Raw genomic sequence first — 22,482 nt, forward strand, 5'->3', positions numbered from 1 at the left:
ACTGTCATTCCGGCCTGTACCTCATCCACTCGAGTCAGCTTTTGTTGAGCAAGAATAACTATACATGTTTGACAAAAAAAATATCAATAGAATGGTTGACATATACCAGCAGCCAGACCTTCACTCTTCCGCGTCGTCCGCGTCTTCCCCCTCCGCAACGGCACCTAGTGATGATTGGCGGAAAGTCGCAAAAGCTTCAACGGCGTCGAGATCATTTTCTAGGTCTATGTGCTCTCCTCCGTCTGCATCTCCAGCAATGGAACGCAGTCTCAGTACCTCTCTTCTCAGATTCGAGATTTCGCTGTCTCGACGCTCTACCCGACCCTTGAGTGTTCGGATATAATCGTTCCCGCATCTTAACAGCTGCAGCTTGCTGACTCCTTTATTTGGACCATCCCCGCCAGCTTTCGGTGGCCCCCTCGGAGGTAGAGCACCCGGAAGGATCGGTTCATCAGGGAAGTTGTCGTCTGAAGGTAGCGGAACTGGTGGGAGTAGAATGCGCAGATCGTCGTAAGCAGTCTTCAGAGAATCACGACGTTTTTGTTCGGCGTCCTTGTGCGACTTGCGATTGGGGACAGCAGGTAGGAGTGCAGAAGAGCCTGAATTTAGAGATGAGGGCGTGCCAGCTGGGTTAACACGAACAAAAGTTCACTCCAAACATTTCAACAACAATTGGAACAAAAGCGCACCTGGTAAAATCGGTTTAGGTCCAGGACTGATAAGTGGCATTGAGCCCTTCTTAGAGCATTTTGTTGATACACCGCTGTCGGGCGCTATCTTGGCTTTAGCGGGTTCTTTTGCTCTATCAGCTTTCTGAGATGTGGGCGCTGGAGCTGTGGTGAGGCTACTGCTAATACCGAGACGGCCAAGATTCATTATGCTTGCAGGAGTAACAGGAGTCATTGGCAATGTCCCTTCATGAGTGCTCGTTGCTGCAGGATTGGGAGGGGATTGGCGAGGTGCCGGAGGCGCGGGGGGCGGCATCGATAAGTCGACAGGTGACGGCGAATCTGTCTCCATAATCGTGCTATCTCTGCGGGATTTTGTCGAGCGCAGAAGAGGGGTATTGGTCGCACTCTTGGCATACCTCGTGGATTGTTTCAGTGTTGGCGCGGGAGAAGTGGTGGAGGTAAGCCCCCGCTTTCGCACCGCCCGTGCCGCATCTTCTGCACTTGGTGATATCGTGCGCTTATTCGGGGGTCGTTGAGTATGATATGCTTCAAGCCAGGGGCTCGTCAGCGGAGAAATATCAATGTCAAGGTCTGGGGGTGAGGGAAGCGGTATGGAAGGGCTCGTGCGATGAAAGGCAATGTGGGCAGGTGCAGAACTAGAACCTGGATGGCGCGTGTCGCGAAGATATTGCTGAGAAACGGAAGTGTCGTGGGGAGAAGGTAGCGAGACAGGGTCCAGCACGTGGGATGAGTACACGTCTTGAGGAGAAGTATTGGAGAATTGTGAGCTAATACGGTTAAGGAACTCTGGGTTAGGCAAGGGGCGGAGCTCCGTGGAGGACACTAAGATGACGATGAGACGTGAATCCGAAGGTAAACCAAATGGATCTCACTGGGAGTCGGAAGGCCACTAAAAGTTGTGATCTGATCCCTCGGAGGCTCCACGGTGGAATCATGGGTGTTCAGGGCTGATTGCCCACTGATAAGGGCAAGCTAATAGAGATGATACTTCAGCACGAGGTTCAAATCACACTTTTGTGCATCTGAGGCAGACAACGTGGTAAAGCATGGAACAGCTGCTAGCTCACCTGCTGCTGGAAAATCTGGTTCTGGATTTGACTTTGAAGTTGCTGCAGCTGGTGCAGCTGAGTAAGCTTGTACTGCTGTTCAAAAATGACCTGTGGAGTGAAGCCCGTGGAATTTGGCAGGGCCGGAAGTGATGTGGTGTCCATGCCCTGCATAGACATGAGGTTACTCATGCTCATAAGATCAATTTGTTGATTGAAAGGAGGTAGGTTGGTGGTTCCGGTGAAGTTGGGCATTCCAGATGACGGGCGTTGACCGTGCATAGCGGTTGTGTTTATGATGTCGTTCTGCTGAGACTCGTGGCTGCGTTGTTGGTCAGAGGAAGATTCCGGAAACAGGAAAGCTAAAAAGTCCTTCTGTAGATGGCCATCTTGCCCACGACTTGGGTCCATTTTCAACGGTGACACCAAAAACCAAGAAACTTTCAAGATCGTCTGGTGTCGCAGAAGGGAAAATTAGGAAGGGCAACAAAAATAGGAACAGCGTTGTCTTTCCAGAGGACGTGACTGAAGAAGAGCGAAAGTGGAAAATCTAATCTTTCCATGACCCAAACCCCCCATCAAGTCTCTTTTTGTCGATCTAGTAACCCCTCCCATTATGTAATATTATATTGGTGGCTCGCGTTCTGTGCGGACGCGTCCATCTCGAATTACTTACCTTGCACCTATCCTTCCCCTAGTTTGCTATTAGCAGGCTCTGAAAACTATGTCACGCGACCGTCCACAAGCAATGCGTATCACATCTTACCATGGTGCAAAGCGCAATCTCCTCGGAAACCAAGCTGGAAATGTGCCACCTGCATGGCGGGATAGCAAGGACAAGCAGAAAGAACGAGGAAGCAAGATTCTGCTCAGCAGGCTCCCTGTAGATGTTGGAGAAACAGAAGTTGAAGTGCGTGGTTATTTCAATGTCCACCTGAAACGCACCGGACCACCAGCCATTCTTCATAGGAACTGTTCAAGAAGACTGTAGGTCCTCTGAAAGAGTGTTTCGTGATATACAACACACAAGGGCGCTCGAAAGGGATGGCGGTAATAACATTTCAGCGCCCGGGAGATGCGGCCGCAGCTCGTGCGAAATATGATGGTAAACTCATCGACGGCAGTAAGCTATCCAGTCTCGTTTCTCTTGTACATTCGGTCTCATTTACTTATGTTGACTTTGTACCTACTTAGGACGTCCAATAAAGATCGAGATAATTGTTGATTCGGATGATGCAGCCGCGGGCTCTCTGCCTGCGCCTGCGCCTCCAATTCCTTCATTATTAGGACGTATCGGGAAAGTCGCGGGTGCCCCGAAGAGCGGCCTCCTTGCTCCTCAGAGCCAAATACTAAACATAAATGTTCCGCCCGCGTAAGATATTGCTTAGCCACTTTCTTCTGACCTCATTGACCACATCAGATTTTTCAGCGGCCCTCAAAAAATTGCAGTGGCACCTCGCATTGTTCAGACTGCTGCAACGAAGCCCGTCGCAAGGCGCCGGAAGAAGAAGGGCGCACGACGCGTCAATAAGTCAAACGTTGCCCAAAAATCACTTGCCCAACTGGACCAGGACATGGAGGAGTACAAGGCTAGCGCTGGCGGTCATAAAGAGAATAGCAGCCAGTAGTTGATGTGTCTTTCTTGGGATGTCTGACATATCGCTGATCCCTTCACCTATATTGTATAACATGCTTTTCGCTTGAGAGCAGGACCATAATGAGATAATTTAATTGGTGTACCCAGGGTAGCCCGGCATCCTGTTTTTTTCTGCGCAAGACTTATTGTTGACACATCGAGCATCCACTTGCAAATCAAACAATCAATTTACGGCTACATAATCTTGCCTATATATCCCACTCACCTGCACGGAGGAGAATTTCGACAGACCAAACACTGGCACAGTGTGGTACGTACTAACCCCAGTTTTGTTGGGCATTACGACCGTGCGTGGTCTAAATGCGTATCATTATGAATGATCGGGAAGATGCGTTATGGGTTTGACGTACGTACTAGTTGCGTACTACCAGTTGAAGCTAGGGTGAGCGTAAGGCAATCCATTTTTATTATCTTTTGTGACAGTGGGACTGCGATCTCTTGAGAAGCATTCCCCTGAAATGAGCGACTTTGTTCCTCCTATCTGCCCGCCCAAAAATGCCTATAAGTAATGTATCTTCGCGAGGCATACCGCTTCAGACATTGACGTTTAATGTATCTTATTACAAGAGAATATCCAATGGAAGGTCTCCGTATAACACACTTGAGACTGCAAGCCCAAGCACTGGCAAGTCGCAAAAATCAGAAATTGTACGTCACCCCGTATTCAAATGGTCATCCAATGTCCAACCACCTACCCTGAGATAGTCTCCCCTAGCCAGACCAATCGAAGAAAGATAGTCGTTGCTTCGACCCTGAGAAGACTCCTGTGTGAGAGATATTCCAGGTGAACACATCCCTGGAAGGTGATACGTGTGTAGCTGAGTCAATAAATCAATAAAGGAAGATGCTACCCGCATTGAAACCGAGATCTTTGACCGGTCTAGCAAATGCTACTCGGACGTTGTGATCCCAAGATGGATGAGAACATACTCGGTAATAACGTCCAGCGCTTCGCTGGCAGCGCCGAGTACTAAGGACAGAAGCAACGGGCGCAGACGTGTTTTCCCGTATTATCACCACTCGTCCCAGCTCGTCCCTAGCTCAAATCAGTTGATAATCTGGTGTCAAGAGATGCTATGCTAGTGCCACAATATTGCGTCGATAAACTTATAGAAGGGTCAGAAGCAGAAACGGTCGTGACGAGGCAATCGCGCCGGATTCAGTCTCATCACGTTCTCTCCAAGTGTTGGGACCCCTTGCCACTACGATATATAACAGATCGGTCGTCATGCAATAATTCCTTGACATATGCTAGGGGGCAACAACGTTCTGTCAACGTCAAGGTAAACAATGAGCTGGGCGTGTCATACAAGGACCTTTTAATGTCCTTTAATATCGGAATCAGTTTTCAAGAGCATGGACTGGTTAGCAGGCCAAGGGGCCAGGGTCTCTGCCGCATAAATTTCCCGCTCGATTGCTCGCAGTGAGAGCCTACACCAGACTACCGCAAACATACCGCAAATTTGAGCTATCACCTAGCTAAAAAAAGTGAACTGTTTTTGTTTTAAAAAGGGTTTTACCTGGGCTACTGTGTTCCGCCCGAAAACCGGCAAAAATATCTAAAAGCTCGCGACTGCTTGTACATGACAGCCGCACGCTAGCCTTGAGGTTGTGATTGGCGTCCTTTATCTGTCTATTGAATTTAGTGAATATGACCGAGTTGGCTCCCGTACTCCAAAATGAAAACCTCCGTTCATTCACGTGCGTCACCATCATGGCAAACGCTTAGGTATTAGGCCTCGTTGCGCCCCATAGGGACAAAATCATCGCGGAGTGACGGATTCTCCAACCACACGCCAGCCGCGTGTGTCAGTGCGTGATTTACGGTGGTAAAAGAAGGCCTGCTGGTACTTACAAGGTAAGACAGATCTAGGGCTAGTGCGTAATTTAGCCACCGGTTTAATAATTCGCTTGAAAGGCGCGAAGGTTGAGGCTCGACAGGTACGGCATACCGCAATAACGCCGTGAGGCATCCGTTTGTCGTGGAGGATGCGCGGGAGAGACTCGGGATCTGGAAAACCTTCTTCTTTGTTCTTCGGGGCTTGTATTGGCTTGTATTGTTCCTAAATGCGAGTCACCGGGTGCGGCGAGCCGCAGGGATATTTTTACTGGCCGAAGTCAAATGGACAACCAGTAAGCGCCTATTGCTGTAGAGGGTTAGAAAAATCAGCACTATTCAGGAGATGAGGCTGGGATGCTGATTTCATTTGATTGCGATGGATAACAGTATTATAACCAATCAGAGTTCACAATGGAGCAAGATTGGAAACAAGGCGGGAGCGCAGTTCCTGGAATGTTCCCAGACCGTATCACCACCGCAAATGTTAGACCCAAAACGTGCAAGGATGCACAGCTCCTGCCACATCAAGCTGTGTGGTCCAGCTCAAGAGGGGAAATAACTTACATCTTTTGTTTGCGGTCAAGCACCGGGCGCAAGAGGAAGATGGCCCGTGACCATGATCGTACATACTGATCAGTTTTCTAGGGACTTCCAAGGAAGCGTGGAAGGTTCCGTGATTGATATGGTTATGGTGTGGAAGAATCAACGAAGATTTGTTTGTGGGTGCTTATCCAAATTTGCCGTAAGTGTACAACAAGCAATAAGAATTACTTTAAAACACGACCCCACTGCGCTTTTTCTTTTATACCTCCCCCTACTTCATGCCCCCCTCAACACCATTTCGGCCGGTACCTCACAACTTGCCTATGTTTCCGACCCATAAGCGGCAGCGTCGCACCGCTACCAGCGTCCTTGCTGGCGATTTCGATATTCGACCGCCCCGGGACGTGCTTACTAGCCTGCTCAATGGCGTAGGGCCTTACAAGGAGGTCGAGAAAGAAGAAGAGACGCGCAGAACTAAAAAGAAAGAGAGGAGGGAACGCTTGAAGGAGAAACAAAGGGCGAAAGTCACTTCCAAGGTCCCAGAGAAACCTCTCAAAGTGGAGAGTGCCACTGCACCTCCGCCTGTGCCCCCCGTTGCTAGCCAGTCAATCAGTGCTCCAGTCATGCAGCCCTCCTCTTTCTGGCGCGCCCGCGGGACAAGTAACCGACCCACTATACACATTGCCACTATGCAGCGCTCTGTATCCGTGACACCGCCCCCGATGGCGTCCTCCCCACAGTCTACACCCGGTCCATCAATTTCTTCTGCCACATCCCGTACATCATCAAAGCGCCCCCGCACTCCTGCAGATGACTACCCCGGATCTGAGACTTTGAATGACTATATGTCTTCCCCACCACCACGAAAGAAGAGAATTGCTGTGAAGAAGGGTTGGAAGGGTTGGGTGGAAGGTTCACCGCCGCCATCCGAGAAGCTCATCAATCTAGACGCAGTTCCTGTGCTACAGGAGAGACGCACACGCAGTGGCAAAAGCTTCGATGCAATAGGTGTTGGAAAGGATGGTTGGGTATAAATGGTCTGATTTTTCACCGCCTCATCAGCGGCTGTAAAATTGATCTGATGAGTGTCTTACAGCTTCTCAAATACCTCATCATACCCGCACCCTTCTCATCACAATGCCGTTTGGAATCACACTGATACCAGCCACACACAAGTCGGAAGGATTTCGTCCGAATGAAAGTTACCCCCTTTGATATACTCCCGTCACCACGTTATCTGTTGCTCGACTAGTCTCCAACATCATCTACGGCTCATCTGAAATAACTATCGCTACAGTATGCAAACATATATCATTTTTGGTCCTAGTTCTGTATTTGTTGTACCTGGTCATCTTGCCATCGAATCCCATTTCGTTTCAGTTGTTTGGTCGGCCGTCATAGTGTCGGCTTTCCTTATCTGCCAGTCTTTCTCCATCCCTGGGTCCTGTGTGCTAGATATGTGTATGCATGTTGATTGATTTTGACGTCAGTCGATGAATGGAATTCCTAGTGACTTGGAAATGGGTTTTTATAATGCACGGCCTGATGAGCAAATACGTATCCACGGCAGCTCGTTGAACAGACCTTCCACGGAAGCGCCTGCGAGCTGCTAGGTCCACGTCAGGTCTCCTTGACACTCGAATTCATGAATCAATGCGTTCAGCGATCGCCGTGCCGAGATGCCGGAGGCTTTAGAATTCAACAGGGCCAAACAACCATGTTCATCCCACTATATACTATGTTTGTTACAGACCTACACCACGCAATTGAGATATCACAGCTGCTAGTTCAAGTTGTCTACCTTCAATATAGGCACGTAATTCGCTTGTTACGCACCCCAATTGTCTTCTATCAGGTTTGAGCGGAGCTTCCTCCTCTCCATTTTCCCGAACCAATTGTCCTGCACTTCGGTTGGAAGCCATCAGCCCGTTCTGCTGCCGACTGAACTCAAAGTGTCCTATCTAGTTACCGGCTGGCTCAAGATGCCGCCCGCCATGCCATTTCCTGCACTGCCATCTGCACCATCATGGTTCCCTGGTCACATGAACCGATTTACGAAGCAGCTTCCGGCGCTACTATCCCGTACCGACGTGGTCTTAGAGCTCAGAGACTCTCGTCTGCCCCTTACGAGCATCAACAACAATCTAGAAGGCAAGCTTATCTCCTCCGGTCGACCTATTACTAGTTTCCGATGTGATGCATGTGACCGCTTCGAGACACAAAATAGTCCATCATTTTGGTCTAGTTTCTGTTTCACCCTTTCATTGCCTCCGTTGTCACATACACGTTTTATTATCTTGTTCCGTCCTTGATCCGTCCTTGAGTTAACATGTTCACGACGGTAGCATTCTTCGGCTTATTCCAGCTCTGACTTATTCTATTTTTGACAGGCGCAATCAACAAATGGAGGGCTGAGCGGGGACACCATTCCACCCAATTCCCTCCCTTTTCTCCTCTTACACCTGCAAATTCGTCACTAGGATATGGTGGCCCGATTTGCGAGCGTATCGTCGTCTTGAACAAGCGCGACTTTGTCCCTGAATGGGGCGTTGAGGTAGGTACTTTCTTACATTGTCTATGCATCGTACCAACTCACGTCCCTTAAAATGTAGCCCTTTAGGAGAGCCATGAAGGCAAAGTTTCCTGATCAGACGGTGCATTTTGCTTCTTGCAATAAGCCCCGAGACATAAAATCTTTGAGCGAGATGCTCGTAAGTATGTCGCTGATTTCTTCGACATCGCCTGGATGTTTTTCTCGACGCGATGGGGCTGACCAAATATGTAGGTATAGCCAAGAGGAACCCTCATGCAACTGAGATGAATGTCCTCGTGATCGGCATGCCTAACGTTGGCAAATCGACATTATTGAATTCCCTTCGCAATATGGGTATCTCAGGCCGTGAGTTTACATCATACCCTGACCCTCAAAAATGAGTTGAGCACATCCGCGCAGGGACACCTAAGGCGCTACAAACATCTGCACAGCCTGGTCATACACGCGCTCTCTCGACCCGCCTTAAGCTCTCAGAGGATCCGCTCGTCTATTCATACGACTCGCCCGGTGTAATGCTACCATTTCTTGGAAGAGGCGATCGCGGCGCAGAGCGAGGGGTCAAGCTTGCTCTGATAGGTAAGCCGGGTTTAATCACCGTGCGCTATTGACTGAAATATGTTTCGCCGCAGCCGGCATCAAGGAGAGTTTATATGATGTTGAAGCCCTTGTCGCATACTTGCTTTACAGGCTGAACGTATTAAATCCTATATGTGCGTCTGTTCTGCCTCATTATTACTGCCTTCCGGCCTCCTGACTGTAGAAATGTAGCACCAGCATACTTAACCATCCTCCCGCCTGGCACCCGTCCATTTACAGACGCGGACGAATTTTTGGAGCAGCTCGCGATACGGCTTAATATGCTGTTACGAGGAGGCGAGAAAGACACCGTAAGAGCAGCAAAATGGTTCGTAGAATGGTGGCGAAACGAGGGTGGTCTCGTTTCTGCTTCGGTGCCAGAAAATCTTCCGATGGGGTCGGATGGAACGTTACTGCGACGTGGATGGGGTTTCGATTTCGAATGGACGGTGGACGAGTCTATGAATTGCACCGGCAAAGCTTTTGAGTCGGCAGTGCAGATAAAAATGGAAGAGTGCATAGATGAATCGGTGAGGGCGGCGGACGAGGACGAGCGGTCAGGGGTGGGGATTAGTACGACCCAAGAGAGGAAACGCGGCTGGCAGGAGAAGCAAGCCCGACGCGCTGCGAAATCCAAGGCGAAGTGGGCCGCACGTAAAGCTGCATAATTATCCACGGTGTTTTCTGCGGCCCCCCTCAATGCTTTCGGTTTATTAGTAGCCATTTGACGCGTTCTGCTGCATGCAAACACTAATACCTAACGCCCTCAATGCTTGCCCAATACGTCTTGCAAAATCTCACCGAGACACGTTCCCGCGGTGATCCGTGTATTTCGGGGTGCAAAGCCACGCGTACAACAAAAGCGATATTATAAGCACATGTGCGACACGATGTGACAGGTACCCATGATATGTAAAATTCAGAAGTCCAGATAATCCTTCCCTGTCCCCCAGCCCTGCGCACCTGCACCCGTCGTGCCGTACGGGTCCTCTGGCACATTCCCCTCAGTCATCTTGAAGGAGAACTCTCGCTTGAACTTTGCCTCGAGCGAGGATATTGTGGCGATGAGCTTCGTACAAGCTTGTTCGAGAACAGCTTGCGGCGTCATCGTCCCGTCCGTCTGTATTTTCAACAGGAAGTAGGGATGCAGTGGATGAGGTACTTTGTATCCGGCAAAGAGCACTTGTGGCATCGCAAGAACTTGCCTGGAAGAATTTTCACACGCTCCAGGAAGTAGAACATGGGTGCTTAGTAGAGACGTACGCGCGAACCATGTTACCCAATGTGTGGTCCTGCTTCACGATCTTGAAAGTGGCAGCATTGGGGATTTTGGTATCTTCTGTGACTTCGACGCTGTGACCTATCTGTCAAGTATCTAATTTTGAGATGAAATAGTGGAAACGTACGACTTCTCGCCGTCTTCGAGGACAAAGAGCTCGAATCGGTTTGGCGCGTTCATGACGGCTGTAAGGAAGCACCATAGAGACTTGTAGTAAGCTCGCAGCGGCGAGGAAGGGTCACGGCGGTCACGAACATCGTTCAGTTCAACAAACAGTACGCGATGATAATGATCGCGTAGAGCCCTGCTTTTGCTCCGGTGCTCGCACCTACTGTCGCCTTCTTGGCCAGCAAACTAATTTGAATCTGCGGTAAGCCATCAGAATCTCGAGACGAACAAATAATGATGAACAAGAAGTATCAGAGAAATAAGTTGTGTTCATGAGAGAAGTTTGCGTTGACTTCACCGACAATAAATGATGCCTGAAAGGCCATCATGTTCGATACTAAGCACCAATAAAACTCACCGTTGGATACGCCTCAAGGCCGTGAAAAGATCGCGGTGTGGTGAGGGGTTTGGCACAAAGCCGACTTTTCAAACTCCGCTCAAACCATCAACGGTTCTGCATTGAGAACCTTAGCGGCAAGGTCACCGACATCAACACTCGCGCCTCAAGGTCAGTTTACGCTCGTTCGTTGCACCCCGTTTGTCCAGCAGGAGATTCTAGGCGACTGGAGCTGTCGAGTTGAGGTGTTGTGGCGTTGAGAGATCATATCTTGCTGCTGGATGGATGGGGCTCGACTCGGATGCATCACGATGAGATTATTGATAATGGATGCTTGGTTTTGCAGAAAATGCCGACCCGCCTCTCGAAGACTCGCAAACACCGTGGCCATGTCTCGGCCGGTCACGGTCGTGTTGGAAAGCACCGCAAACATCCTGGAGGTCGTGGTCTCGCTGGTGGTCAGCACCACCACCGGTGCGTTTGATGTTGGTATCAGAATCATTGCAGTGAATTAAATTCGATAACTCTCAGCACCAATTTCGACAAGTACCATCCTGGTTACTTCGGTAAAGTTGGTATGCGCCACTACCATTTGACTCGCAACGCAGAATGGCGGCCTATCATCAACGTTGATAAACTATGGACGCTTGTGCCTGCAGCGGAAAAGGAGGGGTTAAACGAGAACTCCGATGTTGTTCCTGTCATTGATACCCTCCGGCATGGATACGGAAAGGTTCTTGGCAATGGACAGTACGTTATGATTTGTTTTAATGTATAAATTCTGACTTTGAGATAGGTTGCCCAAACTTCCTTTTATCGTCAAGGCACGTTTTGTCTCGCAGAAGGCAGAGTACGTTGAACGGACTCCCTTACTCCTGAGAAGGATGCTCACACGTTGTACAGGGCTAAAATTAAGGAGGCTGGTGGTGTTGTTTCACTAGTCGCATAGGGTCCTATCATCATTGTTTTTTTCTTTTACCTATCACACACCATGACACTATGACATGCTGCAATAAGATCGCCCATGCCTGATTTTATGATTGAGATCAACTTTTGAAACGTTTCATAGGAGACCAGCCATCTAATTAAAAATAACGTCATATTGGTCGGCAAGAGCACCGGCTTCTCCCACACCCACAGCACCAGGACCCTTACTTACTTTAGGCCATATCTACTGCGCTTCCTTCATCCTCCCCACGAGGATGGCTTCCATTTCCACTTGGTGTAAGACTCTCTTCCGTTACTTTCACTGTTAATCTAAGGGTTTGCAGATCATAATCAATATTCTACTTGGAATCGCACTCGTCGTCTACACGCTACTCCTTTCCTAGCTCGCACGGATACCCACACATCTCGCACTGCTACCTCCATGGCTCGTACAAATACGCAGGATGCCGTCATAATCAATATGGATGATAGCACATCCAAGAAGGAGAAGAAACAGGAGACCCTCTTTGGGCCTAACATCGGTGTTGTCAGCTCCACGCCCCAGTGGGCTCAGTCCATGGGGCAAAAGGTTCCCGCAGATAATGTTTCTTCGCACATCATTCAGAACTGGATCGCAAGGAGCAAAGAGGTGTTTCAAGCATCGTCTGACATCTTGTCCTATGTACTGACTCATGTATAGCCTTCGCAACCAACAACTACTCTTCAGGCGTTGGTTAATCTCAAACGGCCGACCCTCCGTTTGTGTCCTCTGACTATCTCACCAGGAGATGATCCGGAACAGGTCGATTCTCACCACCACCATGGTTTGGAATTCGAATACGATTGCGATGCACCCAAGTGTCGCATAAATGTCAATGTGGTGGTGCCTGCAGATCACCCCTGTGCAGAGACCATCGATAATACAGGCTATTCGTGCATCTCTGTTTTCGAATCCGTCATTGATGGTGGTTTTGGAAAAATGCTGCAGCTAGAAGAAGGTGCAACCCTCGAATTAGGAAGGTTTGAGCAAAAGCAGACTGAGGCAGAGAATGTCTCTTCCCAGGCTACTGGAGCTCCTGAGTCATCTGGAGCAGATGTCAATGACTCCGCCCCTGCTGGCAGCAGAAATGACCGCGCCCGGAAACGCTTCACAGGATTTCATTTCCGGAAGCGCTCCGCTGACAGGTCTGTGTCAGGACCTGCACTTGCCGTCGTCGATGCAGAAGCATCTGCACCCACCGTTGAAGGAAGTGTTGAGAAGGAAGATAAAGAGGACACGAAAGACGGTGTCCGAGTTACTATCCGCTTATCGGCGTTGGACGAGGATGGTATCGACCTGTCTCTCGCCAATGAGCAGGTAACATACCTTCATGTCGTCCGTTTTGGCGCTGCCCCACCCGAGAACGAAGAAGACTCTAGGCCTTGGGTCGTCAGGGTCGTGAAACGTGAAGCCACAGTGCGTTACTAGTCGTTTAATTATTTTCTCATCTCATGATCCGTAGATCGGACCTCACACATTCCACTTGCACGAGATCTATGGTCTTTCCTCTCAGTCCACCTCACCCCCATCCTCTCAACCTCAGGCAGCCTCTCCCACAACGGATGCACACACTTACCCGCCTACATCTGCACCGGCAGCGCCTGTGCACGAGGATGAGCCATCGTCCGAGTGTTTACTCTGTCTTTCTTCCCCGCGTGAAGTCATCCTACTTCCTTGCCGCCACCTCGTCGCATGCAAGGAATGTGCCATCAACATGGTCGAATTCGGCGCAGGGGGTAACATCGTCCACTCTGAAGACACCACAGCCACAACCACAGGCTCAGATCGTGGCGAGGGTGCCGCCACAGAAGGTTCAGCTCCACCGCCCATCACCATCCCCCAGAACATACGGAGAAAACGAAAGGCAAAAGGCTGGTTCTGCCCCGTCTGTCGTCAACGTAAGCAGCATTTACCTTAGTCATGTCTCCCCTTGACATATCGTGCACATCCCCAGCTTACACCTCGCTCTTGCGCATTTCAACGGCGCCTCCAACAAAGGACATATCCGACGACGAGCACCGTGCTTCGGCGTCCATCGATGAGCACGAGCATGAGGACGACGAGCACGAACGTGAGCATGAGCATGAAGACGAGCACGACGACGACCCGCTGTCCACACGACCAGTACCTGGCGGTATGTTCAATAGCATCCGCTCAAGCTTCATGCGCCGGAACACGACGCGCTCTGACGGCGGGCACACCGCCGAGGCTACAGAAGCCGAGCGTCCCCCCACAGAGGTGCCTGTGGGCATCGTTTAGGGGTCGACGGCTCGTCGCTGTTCCGGTGTTGTCTGTGACGTCTAGGCGTATGTCGGACGATGTAGTACTTTATTATGGTTTCGGTCGTGTTGTGACTGACTAGCTGTTTTTGAACACTGAAATATGTTGTTTTCGTACTGATTACTCTGGTATAGTTTATGTGTAGTTTCGTTCGACTCTAGGATCTTTGTTGTACCGATACCTATCCGCGTGCTCTAAATTATCGGATTAAACTGTCAAACATGCCATGAACTGTACACGAGTCGTCTGGTATTCCGTCGAGTTCGTCTAGCCATGCATAGAGCAAAGATAGGAATGAGGCATCAAAATGTGAGCCCCGCCCCCTCACACCACAAACCTCTGCGTCTCCATAAACGCCCCAGCCCCAGTGATAGGCGACTGCAAAGCATCCAACGACCACTCCTCCCTTAACCACCTACACACCATCCTAAAACTAGACACCGAGCCTTTCTCCTGCACGAGCACAATCGCGCACGTAAAACCGCTCCCCAACGACGGCCTCCCAAACCCATGCCGAAGCGTCGGCGACATCGGACCTGAAGCATGATACACGGGCAATGGTGGACTGGCAGCGGGGGACTGTGGCTGTCCCTGCGAAGACGAGGACGCAGACGCGGATGAAGAGAACTCAACTCTGAACCGAACCTGCTTCTGTACGACGGACCCTGACATCGTATCGATAAGGTCGCTCATTCGACACCGGAGAACCCCGTGCCCATCCGTCTCCTCAAGACCAACGACCACGCCAAACTGCTCGAGAATGCGAACGGCTTCGTTACGCGTGGCGTACAAGGTGTCAGTCGAACAGAGGACGTAGGTGTGTGCTTTCCAGTTGAAGAGGTTGGAGAACCAGCCTTTGACTTCGCCGACGGGGGAGGCAAGGATGGAGGGCATGACGGGGGAGGAGATCTGGAGTGGTGAGCCGAGGATGGAGCGCTTGGATGGGTGGGCTGGTGGATGCAGATCGAGCGCGGGGGCTGGTAGGATGTGTTAATATTTAAGAAACACCAGGAAAATAAAAATTCAAACGTCGTGATTTTTTGTCCTTTTCTTTCATAACCTCACGAGCACCATAGATGCTGTTGCGCAACTCACGTCCGACGCGTCCTTCGTTGAGCCTACCACCAAACAACCCGCCACGTGCTTGCATGACATCGACACCGTAAGGCTGTCGGAAGTTGTACTGGTCGTGGTTCTCCTTATCAGCCTCACCGGGGGATTGGTAACTATAATCGACCCCAGTATTTGTACAACTGCGACGGTCGACGAATGCCTCTGCGTACCCTTGAGTCGGAGAATAGAAAGCCTGCGCCTGATCGCGCCCCTGCGTTACGCTGTGCCACGCCGAAAGAACGTTCACCCAATCCGGGTCAGAGCCCGTCGCAGGCTGTATCTCGATTTCTATCGCGTTCGCTGATACCTGTTCGTTCGAAATAGCAGAAACTGGAACGGGAGCCCGGAGAATACAAGGGTTCAGGACCGGGTGCGCAGGAGCGCCAGGCAAGCGGGACCCCATTGGTGGTGTGCTCGGAACAGCCAAAGGCTGGTACATTTGCTGGTTGTGCGCGAGATAGCCGTGCTGGTCCTGATTTGCTCGAGGATAGAGAAGAGAGACGGTTGACGCACGCGTCCTGTATTGGGGCTCGGGGTGAGCATTCGCAGGTTCAGTGATGACGTGGCCAACTCTCATGCTCCTATGGCGTGTGGGAGCCTCACGGACGGGGGAAGACATAGGTCGAACGCGAGGTGGTCTGGGTCCAATTGGGGACGGAGGTCGGGCTCGTGAAGCTCCGTCAGGTGAAGGATGAGCGAGACCAGGTGGCTGTGGCGAGGGTGTGCGGGACGGAGGTGGGGGTGCATTCCGACTACTCTGCAATCGCAGAGAATATGTATCTGCGTCAATGCCCCTCTTCGGAGGGGGGGACATGTACTGCTTTGTGATGATCTTCATGCCGGGAGACACAGGCGTCTCGCCTACATCGAGAATGATACCATAATCTTTAAGAGTCTGCTCGCGGTAGTGTTGCAACAAGAAATAGAACGCCTTGGCCAATGTGCCTTCGCCTGCTGAGCTCAAGAGGTCAGCTTTGATGATGTCGATATCGCCATGTCTCCCCCAGATGACGCGGAGAGATTCCAAAAGATCCGGATCGATACGAGCCGCAGACGGTAGGGGAAGAGCCAGTTCAGCGACAGAGGGAGCTGGAACATAGACAATTCCCGGGGTTGGTTTGTTGAACCAAGGGTGCCCCATGATCTCGGGAATCTGAAGGCGTTTAATTACCTTGGAAGCAGCACGGAACTATTACTTACCGTGATCCGACGGGTGACATCTACTACAAGCATGCGAGACAAGAGGTCTTTTGCCATAGGATCGATGTAGGCTGGAACGTCGTACTTGCCCTGCCTTAACTTTGGAAAGAAGGATCCTGACATTCTTGTCGTCGAATGGAAGCCTGCCGGTAAGTAATGCAAAGAGGATAACGCCGCAGCTCCAGATGTCAGTGGCGTTGCCTCTGTATTTCAGACCGTTGACAATCTCCGGGCTAGCGTAGTGAGGGCTTCCACAGCTAGTTTCCAGTTGTAGGGCAGGAGGGGCAAAAGCTGCCATGCCCCAATCGGCAAGTTTAATGAGCGGCGGGTTCAGCGAGTGAATCAAGATATTTTCGGGTTTAAGATCACGGTGGATAATAGAGAAAGTGTGGGCGTAGTTGAGTCCGTAGACGATCTGTTTGAAAAAAGAGAGAGCCTCAAGAGGAGGGAGCCTTCCGCGGTTGACAAGGAAGTCAAAGAGCTCGCCGCCTTCTACGTACTCAAGAACAAGGTAGAGTTCCTTCTCGCCTTCGAATACATCGTAGATACGGAGGATGTTTGGGTGGTTCATGAGTTTCATCATGATAATTTCTCTGTCGATACCCAACCGTTGCTTTTCTGACTTTGCTTGCTGTGTGGCAAGGGAAGCACGGGAGTTGACTACCGGTTGAAGGGGGAGAATTTTGACGGCGGCGAGTTGGCCAGTACGGCGGTGCTTTGCGATGCGGACGCGACCGCTTGCACCTTTGCCGACGCACTCGCCGATGATCCATTGGCCGATATACCTTGGGTCTTCAGGAAACTCGAAAGCGCCGTGACCAGCAGCAGCCTTTTCTTTTTGCCAGCGAGTTCCTAGGTGAGCGGTATACTTGACGGGGGGCGCGCGAGGGGGTTGGTCGACTGTCGAAGCCATTACAAAAGGTATCTATGGGTTGATTAAAGGGTTAATATGATTGTAAAATATACAGATAATGATAGTGCCCCGAGTAGAGAGGCTATGGATAGAATAGAGTGCAGCGTGTAGAGTGTGGATGAGAGGAAGTAGCTACTACAGGCTGGCGCCGATCTCGAGAAGGTAAAGCGTGGGAATTGATATTGACCCTAATATGGTTTATCATGATTTTCCGTTAATACCTGCTATATAATTGGACAGTACTACTGATAGAAGGTGAGCACTTACTGATAGCAGCTCATAGCAGCCTATAGAAGGTCAGTACCTAATGTTAGAACTTATCAAGGCCGTGCAAGCTAGCGATCAAACGAGCTAACCGGAGTTTGGCAGAACTTATTTTGCATCATCGGTTACGACAGTGGCGTGTACCGTAAGCAAAGTCTTGGAACGGGCTCTCCACGCCGCCTCTTCAAGTTGTCCTCGCACCATACGATCGCAAGGCTTTCCTTGTCTCTACGAATGAACAAAGGAATCTGACATTGTCTGACAAAGTCTGACCACAGATCCTTGAGGGCGTCTGACGACCAGGTCATGACCATGCCCCGATTCCTAGCTGCGCTGCAATTGGGCCTCTATTTCTTTCCTCTCGTCTCCAGTTACACTTGGTCTTTTACTACCACACCCCAGCAATGTGCCACTTTATCCTTGCAGATATCTGGTTCCGGCTCTCCTCCATACAGCGTTTTAATTATTCCTTACGGTCCAACACCCCTGCCGAACAACACAGAGGTCCGCACCATCGTGTATCAACAGTTCGATGGTGACTCCACCAGTACCAGCTTCCAGCTCAAATTTCCGTCTACATCCCAGTTCGTCGCAGTGGTGAGTCTCATCACTCGCGCCACAACTTGTGCAGCAACTCATTTTTATGTAGGTCAGCGATAGCACTGGATTTGGATCTGGTGGCACCAGCGTTGCCGCTTCAGTGATGAGCAGTACCGACAGCAGCTGCTTCAACCCAAATCAAACCGTCATGCCAGATTTCCCATTCAACATATACCCCACCAACCAGGTCGTTCAATGCAACGCAAGTAGATTATGGTGGGACCCTACTCAAGTCCAAGGGTGCGATCTTCTCTTCCTTATACCAACTTCATTTTAACGGCATGTCCCAACAGCACCCCATCCTTCCAGGGTGTCATTCCTGGTGGGCAGTCTTTCTCAATTCCCGAAGGCCAGATCACACAGGTATCCAACGAGGGCACTGGGTTCAGCTGGATACCCTCTGTCCGTGAGGGCAGCACCCTCATCGTAGTTGCCGGAGATGATCGAGGACTCGGTACGGGAGGAAGCGGGCTATACACCGTCGCACAAGGCATATATCCCAACAGCTCGTGTTTGACAACCACATCGCCCTCATCCACTCTCGGTTCACCCGCAGGTGGTACATACCCAACTAACGCTAGTGGTGCAGAAACCACAGGTGGCACCAGCAGCAGCAGGTAGGCCATATTGTCCGCCTCCTGGACGGCTATTTTTAACCATCACCACGACAGCAAAACCAATGTCGGCGCAATAGTTGGTAAGCTCATTCATATCCGCGCGTTCAATATCCGTCTCACGCGCTGTAGGCGGTGTCATTGGCGGCCTTGCTGCGATCGTTATCCTTGCGCTCGCCGGGTTTTACTTCATCCGCCGTAGAACGGCCGCCACCGCAGCTAAGGAACGTCCTGTTGATCTCCTCCAAGAAGATCCAGAAGACGATCACGATCCAGCACCAGCTGAACTCGGAAATTACTACCGTCCCGAACCCTTCCTCGCCACCGAGCCCACAGAAGTATCCTCCACATACGCACGCGAGGACGGCAGAGCTGGCACAGTTATGTCAGGGTCGCGTTACGGCACCCCGGATCGCAGACAGTCTGGGCTCACGAGCTTTAGCGATCTGCGTTCTTTGACTCCTGACTATGAAATGGGCATAGCTGGTGGTACTACCATTCCAAGCAGCTCCCGCCGCAAGTCTCCTATGCCAATGCAACTCCGACCTGTAAACATTATTCAACACGACGACGCAGGCGTCGCAGACGAGCAGGCTGAGGGCGAGCCAGAGACCGTTGAACTTCCCCCTGCATACACTAATATCCGAAAAACCAGTTGAATTATTCGCTTTCGCTTTCGTCGACATTACTACCGACCTTCCTTCCCTCCTTACACTTTTTGTTCGCACCCTACGTAGTTCAAAAGTTATCATTCATCATACTGTGCATGTCTTTATTATCATTCATTGCGTTTTCCCCTGTCAAAAGCTATATCACATACGTACACTATGCCTGTTTTATATCAGCTACATACTGTTGTGATATCGCCGACTCCACTCGGACTCTCAAGGACTTTTTACCGCAGCTTTACCATCCACACGTACATGAACGTACGATGCACTTTATGTATACCAGGTAGTTTCGTTTTCCACGGTTGCTCTACAATCATGTAGATGAGGGATCAAATCGATCAAATCGTGCGCGATATAAGAATATCTGAGGTGTTGCCATCGCAGGTAACTTGACACACTTCGCGGAACCAGTATTAGAACGTCAACGATGACAACGCAACTCTCTTTCGAGTAGACTATTGGTCCTAGGACCACGAGCTGCGAATCAAATTAGATATCTGCGTGAGGATAATCAACAAACCTCGTACCGTACCGCCTCCATCAACTCGCCATCTGTCGCTCAAGGTTCCGCAGCAGACGAAGCGCATCATCCGTCGGCTTCAACTCGCCATCGACATATTCAAACCTCTCTCGGATCCTCATCTCCATATCCTGTGCATGCTCTAACCTCCTTGCAAGGACAAATCCTCTGAGCACATTCGTATAGAGCCCAATATCCGGAATTGATGGCGTTTGGTGGGCGGTTTCACCACCTACGTCCGCCTGAGCCTGCGATCCACCATCTTCTTCAAGTCGTTCAATAAGAAGAACCGCCACAGCCGGATCCCCATACTCAGCAAACCCTCTCACCACCATACTCCACTGCACAACCCCAGGACTCAACCCAACCCTCACCATATCCCTCAAAACACCCGCCGCCTGCTCCGGCCGACCGCGCTTTGCATGTAACTTTACAAAAGGCGAAAAATGAGCCGCATCGATGGCGCGCTTCGGGAGCTGCAGTAGTGATGGTGCGAATTTGGAGTCGGGGGGAGATATAGGTGTTTGTGATGTGCTTGAATCTGCGATGGCGAGGAGGTATTTGTACATGCGTTCGTGGTCGTGCTCTGGCGTTGACCAAACGAGCGCTTCCCAAACGAGGGCGGTGTGGTAGGGTGTCGGCCATAGTTTCTCTGAGATATCGTGTTGGCTATTTAGCATGTGCTTAGGAAGTGACGTCCTCTGGGAAAGCGAGGCACGGCGCTTGGAGATCAATCTCATCACTTTCAGTATGGTTCTGCGAGGGACGTCGATCATGTGAAAATGGTATGCGAAGGTTACGAGGACGAGTTGGGGTTCGTTGCGGGAGCGGTGGTAGAGCATCTCAGCCATGACCCATAGGGACTTGGCTTTGTGTGAGTGCTGGAGGGCCTTTTTCCGCAGAGCGAATAAGGCGCGTGTGCGCCCGGTAGCATGGTAGGCATTCATGAAGTCGGCGAGGGAGTAGGAAGTGGGAGGGTTCGTGGAGATGATAGCCCGTCGGAGATAACGCAGACGGGAAGCGAGGGTCAGGGTTTCAGAGTGAGAACAAGTGCGCTTATCCCAGACATCTGGGACGCTGTAAGGATCGCTGGATATCTCTTCGCGTAATTCGTGGACGCTGGCTGTGAATACTTCGTTCGGGGAGTGCTGAAGGAGGAGTCTAAACGTGAAGTCTGTGACTCGACGTCCACGTGTTGCAGCTATACGTGCAAGCTGAAGAGCGTGGTCCGTTCGGCCAGCCAGGACCTGATTTCTGATGACGAGGCTGTATATTTTGGTCCATTGTTCTGGAGTAACTTCCACACCGCCGGTCCTCAAGTGACGGGCTACCTCTGCTTCCAGCTGGCGAAGATATCTCTCAGTTGTGGCAGGACTCGCAAAGCGGGCAAGGGTGCTCAACACTTGTGACTGCGCATCGCCATAAATATATCCTTTTGACGCCACGGTAAGACCGAACCGCATGATTAGTGAGATGTTAAGGTAGTTCGATCCACGAAAGAGCTGCTGGCGTATATCCTTGAATGTGCTCCATTGTTCTGTCGCAGTAGGCAACAACGAAAGCCATTCCGAAAACGCCTCCCCTCGATTTTTGAGTCCCTTCGTCTGAAGAACAGTTCTCGCTGCCCGTTCGTAGATGATGTGCGGTTGAATAGACATCTTGAGCTCTACCATCTCTTTCCGCAATGAGTTTGCAGATGCGTAGTCTCCTATATGTATGAGATTTACGAGGGTCCCAGAAGATGTCCGGGGAGTGTATGCGGGTGGACTTGTGTCGCTGTGAGACGCGGCTAGGGTATACTCTGCGGTCATTTCCTCGAACACCGATGTATCGGGTGCTTGACGCGGAAGAGGCATGTGTTCGACCTCGACGGATGCCGGTGACTGAGTGGAAATAGCGAGAGATGCATTGAGTCGGTTGCGTGCTTGAGACCAAACTCTTGGTGGACGAAAATCTAGGCGTAAGCGCACACGGCTAGCAGGCAGCCAAGGTGATTGGCTGAGTATCCATGTTGCCATGCAAAGTGCAGCACTAACTCTGTCTTTTTACTTAGTGGGATACAAGAATCATGAGCTGGTCCTGGTGGCGAGAGTAAAACCTTTGTAACCGACCAGCTGCGAAAAGTCTCGAGCCTCCCGAAAAGGAAGAAATTTAAGCTTTTCAACATAACCAAGTTGGAATCGATTTGACCAGTCACTACTCTTAAATCAAGCACAATGTCTGGTACCCACATTCATAGAGGGAATTAGACAGGGAGGGAAGAAACGTTCATGTCATGTTTGTAACCCCAGTGCTAGCCAGCTGTGATGATGAAAGATAATCGTGGTCGAGGACTGGCGTCGCTGACTGTCGACTCCAACGACGGAGAACCCCTAGTGATTTCGACTTCGTTATACATCACACATATCATACTACACTATTATCGACTGCTTCTAGTCGATGATGTAAGTCTGTCCAGGCTCCGCAAGAAAAATCTGGCTCTCTCCACCGGCCTTAAGCACGAAGGCCATTCTCGGCTGGTCAAAGTTCCAGACCTCGGTTTCCCCTGGATTGATACTGTAAACTACAGCATCGCCGTTGAAGCTGACTTGGATCTGGCTGCTGGTGTTGTTAATAATGATTACGGGGGCCATGCTGCCTGCTACTGT

The 22,482-nt window shown here is 50.7% G+C and overlaps 10 protein-coding genes across 10 annotated transcripts; 6 read left to right on the forward strand and 4 right to left on the reverse strand.

Moving 5' to 3' along the window:
- Positions 1–120: 120 nt before the first annotated feature.
- On the reverse strand, positions 121–2,149 carry EDB91DRAFT_1055843 (uncharacterized protein; the record flags this gene model as incomplete). The annotated part of the gene is made up of 3 exons (XM_041313962.1): positions 121–626; positions 690–1,476; positions 1,760–2,149. 3 exons carry the CDS (start codon positions 2,147–2,149, stop codon positions 121–123), a joined length of 1,683 nt encoding a protein of 560 aa, XP_041175477.1.
- Positions 2,150–2,390: 241 nt separating this feature from the next.
- Positions 2,391–3,594, forward strand: EDB91DRAFT_534840 (uncharacterized protein). The gene is made up of 4 exons (XM_041327628.1): positions 2,391–2,648; positions 2,708–2,861; positions 2,933–3,110; positions 3,168–3,594. The coding sequence occupies exons 1-4, from the start codon at positions 2,463–2,465 to the stop codon at positions 3,364–3,366; spliced, it is 717 nt and encodes a 238-aa protein (XP_041175478.1). The 5' UTR covers positions 2,391–2,462; the 3' UTR covers positions 3,367–3,594.
- A 2,462-nt stretch (positions 3,595–6,056) lies between these two features.
- Positions 6,057–6,812, forward strand: EDB91DRAFT_1055713 (uncharacterized protein; the record flags this gene model as incomplete). The annotated part of the gene is made up of 1 exon (XM_041313948.1): positions 6,057–6,812. The coding sequence occupies one exon, from the start codon at positions 6,057–6,059 to the stop codon at positions 6,810–6,812; it is 756 nt and encodes a 251-aa protein (XP_041175479.1).
- A 712-nt stretch (positions 6,813–7,524) lies between these two features.
- Positions 7,525–9,711, forward strand: EDB91DRAFT_1142651 (P-loop containing nucleoside triphosphate hydrolase protein). The gene is made up of 8 exons (XM_041319051.1): positions 7,525–7,688; positions 7,744–7,929; positions 8,169–8,332; positions 8,391–8,493; positions 8,564–8,677; positions 8,732–8,908; positions 8,962–9,042; positions 9,101–9,711. The coding sequence occupies exons 2-8, from the start codon at positions 7,761–7,763 to the stop codon at positions 9,574–9,576; spliced, it is 1,284 nt and encodes a 427-aa protein (XP_041175480.1). The 5' UTR covers positions 7,525–7,688; positions 7,744–7,760; the 3' UTR covers positions 9,577–9,711.
- EDB91DRAFT_1142652 (DNA-directed RNA polymerase) lies at positions 9,712–10,798 on the reverse strand. The gene is made up of 5 exons (XM_041319052.1): positions 10,714–10,798; positions 10,443–10,552; positions 10,315–10,372; positions 10,172–10,261; positions 9,712–10,113 (listed from the first exon to the last, which is right to left on the reverse strand). Exons 3-5 carry the CDS (start codon positions 10,365–10,367, stop codon positions 9,828–9,830), a joined length of 429 nt encoding a protein of 142 aa, XP_041175481.1. The 5' UTR covers positions 10,368–10,372; positions 10,443–10,552; positions 10,714–10,798; the 3' UTR covers positions 9,712–9,827.
- Positions 10,799–11,729, forward strand: EDB91DRAFT_1142659 (60S ribosomal protein L27a). The gene is made up of 5 exons (XM_041319053.1): positions 10,799–10,863; positions 11,039–11,166; positions 11,224–11,442; positions 11,489–11,542; positions 11,596–11,729. Exons 2-5 carry the CDS (start codon positions 11,042–11,044, stop codon positions 11,639–11,641), a joined length of 444 nt encoding a protein of 147 aa, XP_041175482.1. The 5' UTR covers positions 10,799–10,863; positions 11,039–11,041; the 3' UTR covers positions 11,642–11,729.
- Positions 11,730–11,780: 51 nt separating this feature from the next.
- EDB91DRAFT_1142664 (uncharacterized protein) lies at positions 11,781–14,165 on the forward strand. The gene is made up of 5 exons (XM_041319054.1): positions 11,781–11,916; positions 11,964–12,268; positions 12,320–13,075; positions 13,122–13,557; positions 13,614–14,165. Exons 1-5 carry the CDS (start codon positions 11,895–11,897, stop codon positions 13,916–13,918), a joined length of 1,824 nt encoding a protein of 607 aa, XP_041175483.1. The 5' UTR covers positions 11,781–11,894; the 3' UTR covers positions 13,919–14,165.
- On the reverse strand, positions 14,166–17,280 carry EDB91DRAFT_1142665 (uncharacterized protein). The gene is made up of 4 exons (XM_041319055.1): positions 16,374–17,280; positions 16,253–16,342; positions 14,969–16,205; positions 14,166–14,916 (listed from the first exon to the last, which is right to left on the reverse strand). Exons 1-4 carry the CDS (start codon positions 17,163–17,165, stop codon positions 14,264–14,266), a joined length of 2,772 nt encoding a protein of 923 aa, XP_041175484.1. The 5' UTR covers positions 17,166–17,280; the 3' UTR covers positions 14,166–14,263.
- A 112-nt stretch (positions 17,281–17,392) lies between these two features.
- On the forward strand, positions 17,393–19,386 carry EDB91DRAFT_535270 (uncharacterized protein). The gene is made up of 5 exons (XM_041327629.1): positions 17,393–18,026; positions 18,079–18,269; positions 18,323–18,646; positions 18,701–18,726; positions 18,776–19,386. Exons 1-5 carry the CDS (start codon positions 17,736–17,738, stop codon positions 19,300–19,302), a joined length of 1,359 nt encoding a protein of 452 aa, XP_041175485.1. The 5' UTR covers positions 17,393–17,735; the 3' UTR covers positions 19,303–19,386.
- A 213-nt stretch (positions 19,387–19,599) lies between these two features.
- Positions 19,600–21,970, reverse strand: EDB91DRAFT_535274 (uncharacterized protein). The gene is made up of 2 exons (XM_041327630.1): positions 19,842–21,970; positions 19,600–19,791 (listed from the first exon to the last, which is right to left on the reverse strand). Exon 1 carries the CDS (start codon positions 21,850–21,852, stop codon positions 19,855–19,857), a length of 1,998 nt encoding a protein of 665 aa, XP_041175486.1. The 5' UTR covers positions 21,853–21,970; the 3' UTR covers positions 19,600–19,791; positions 19,842–19,854.
- Positions 21,971–22,482: the final 512 nt, after the last annotated feature.

The sequence above is a fragment of the Suillus paluster genome (assembly GCF_016628075.1).
Source record: "Suillus paluster strain FC165 chromosome Unknown EDB91scaffold_40, whole genome shotgun sequence".
Classification (NCBI taxonomy): domain Eukaryota; kingdom Fungi; phylum Basidiomycota; class Agaricomycetes; order Boletales; family Suillaceae; genus Suillus; species Suillus paluster.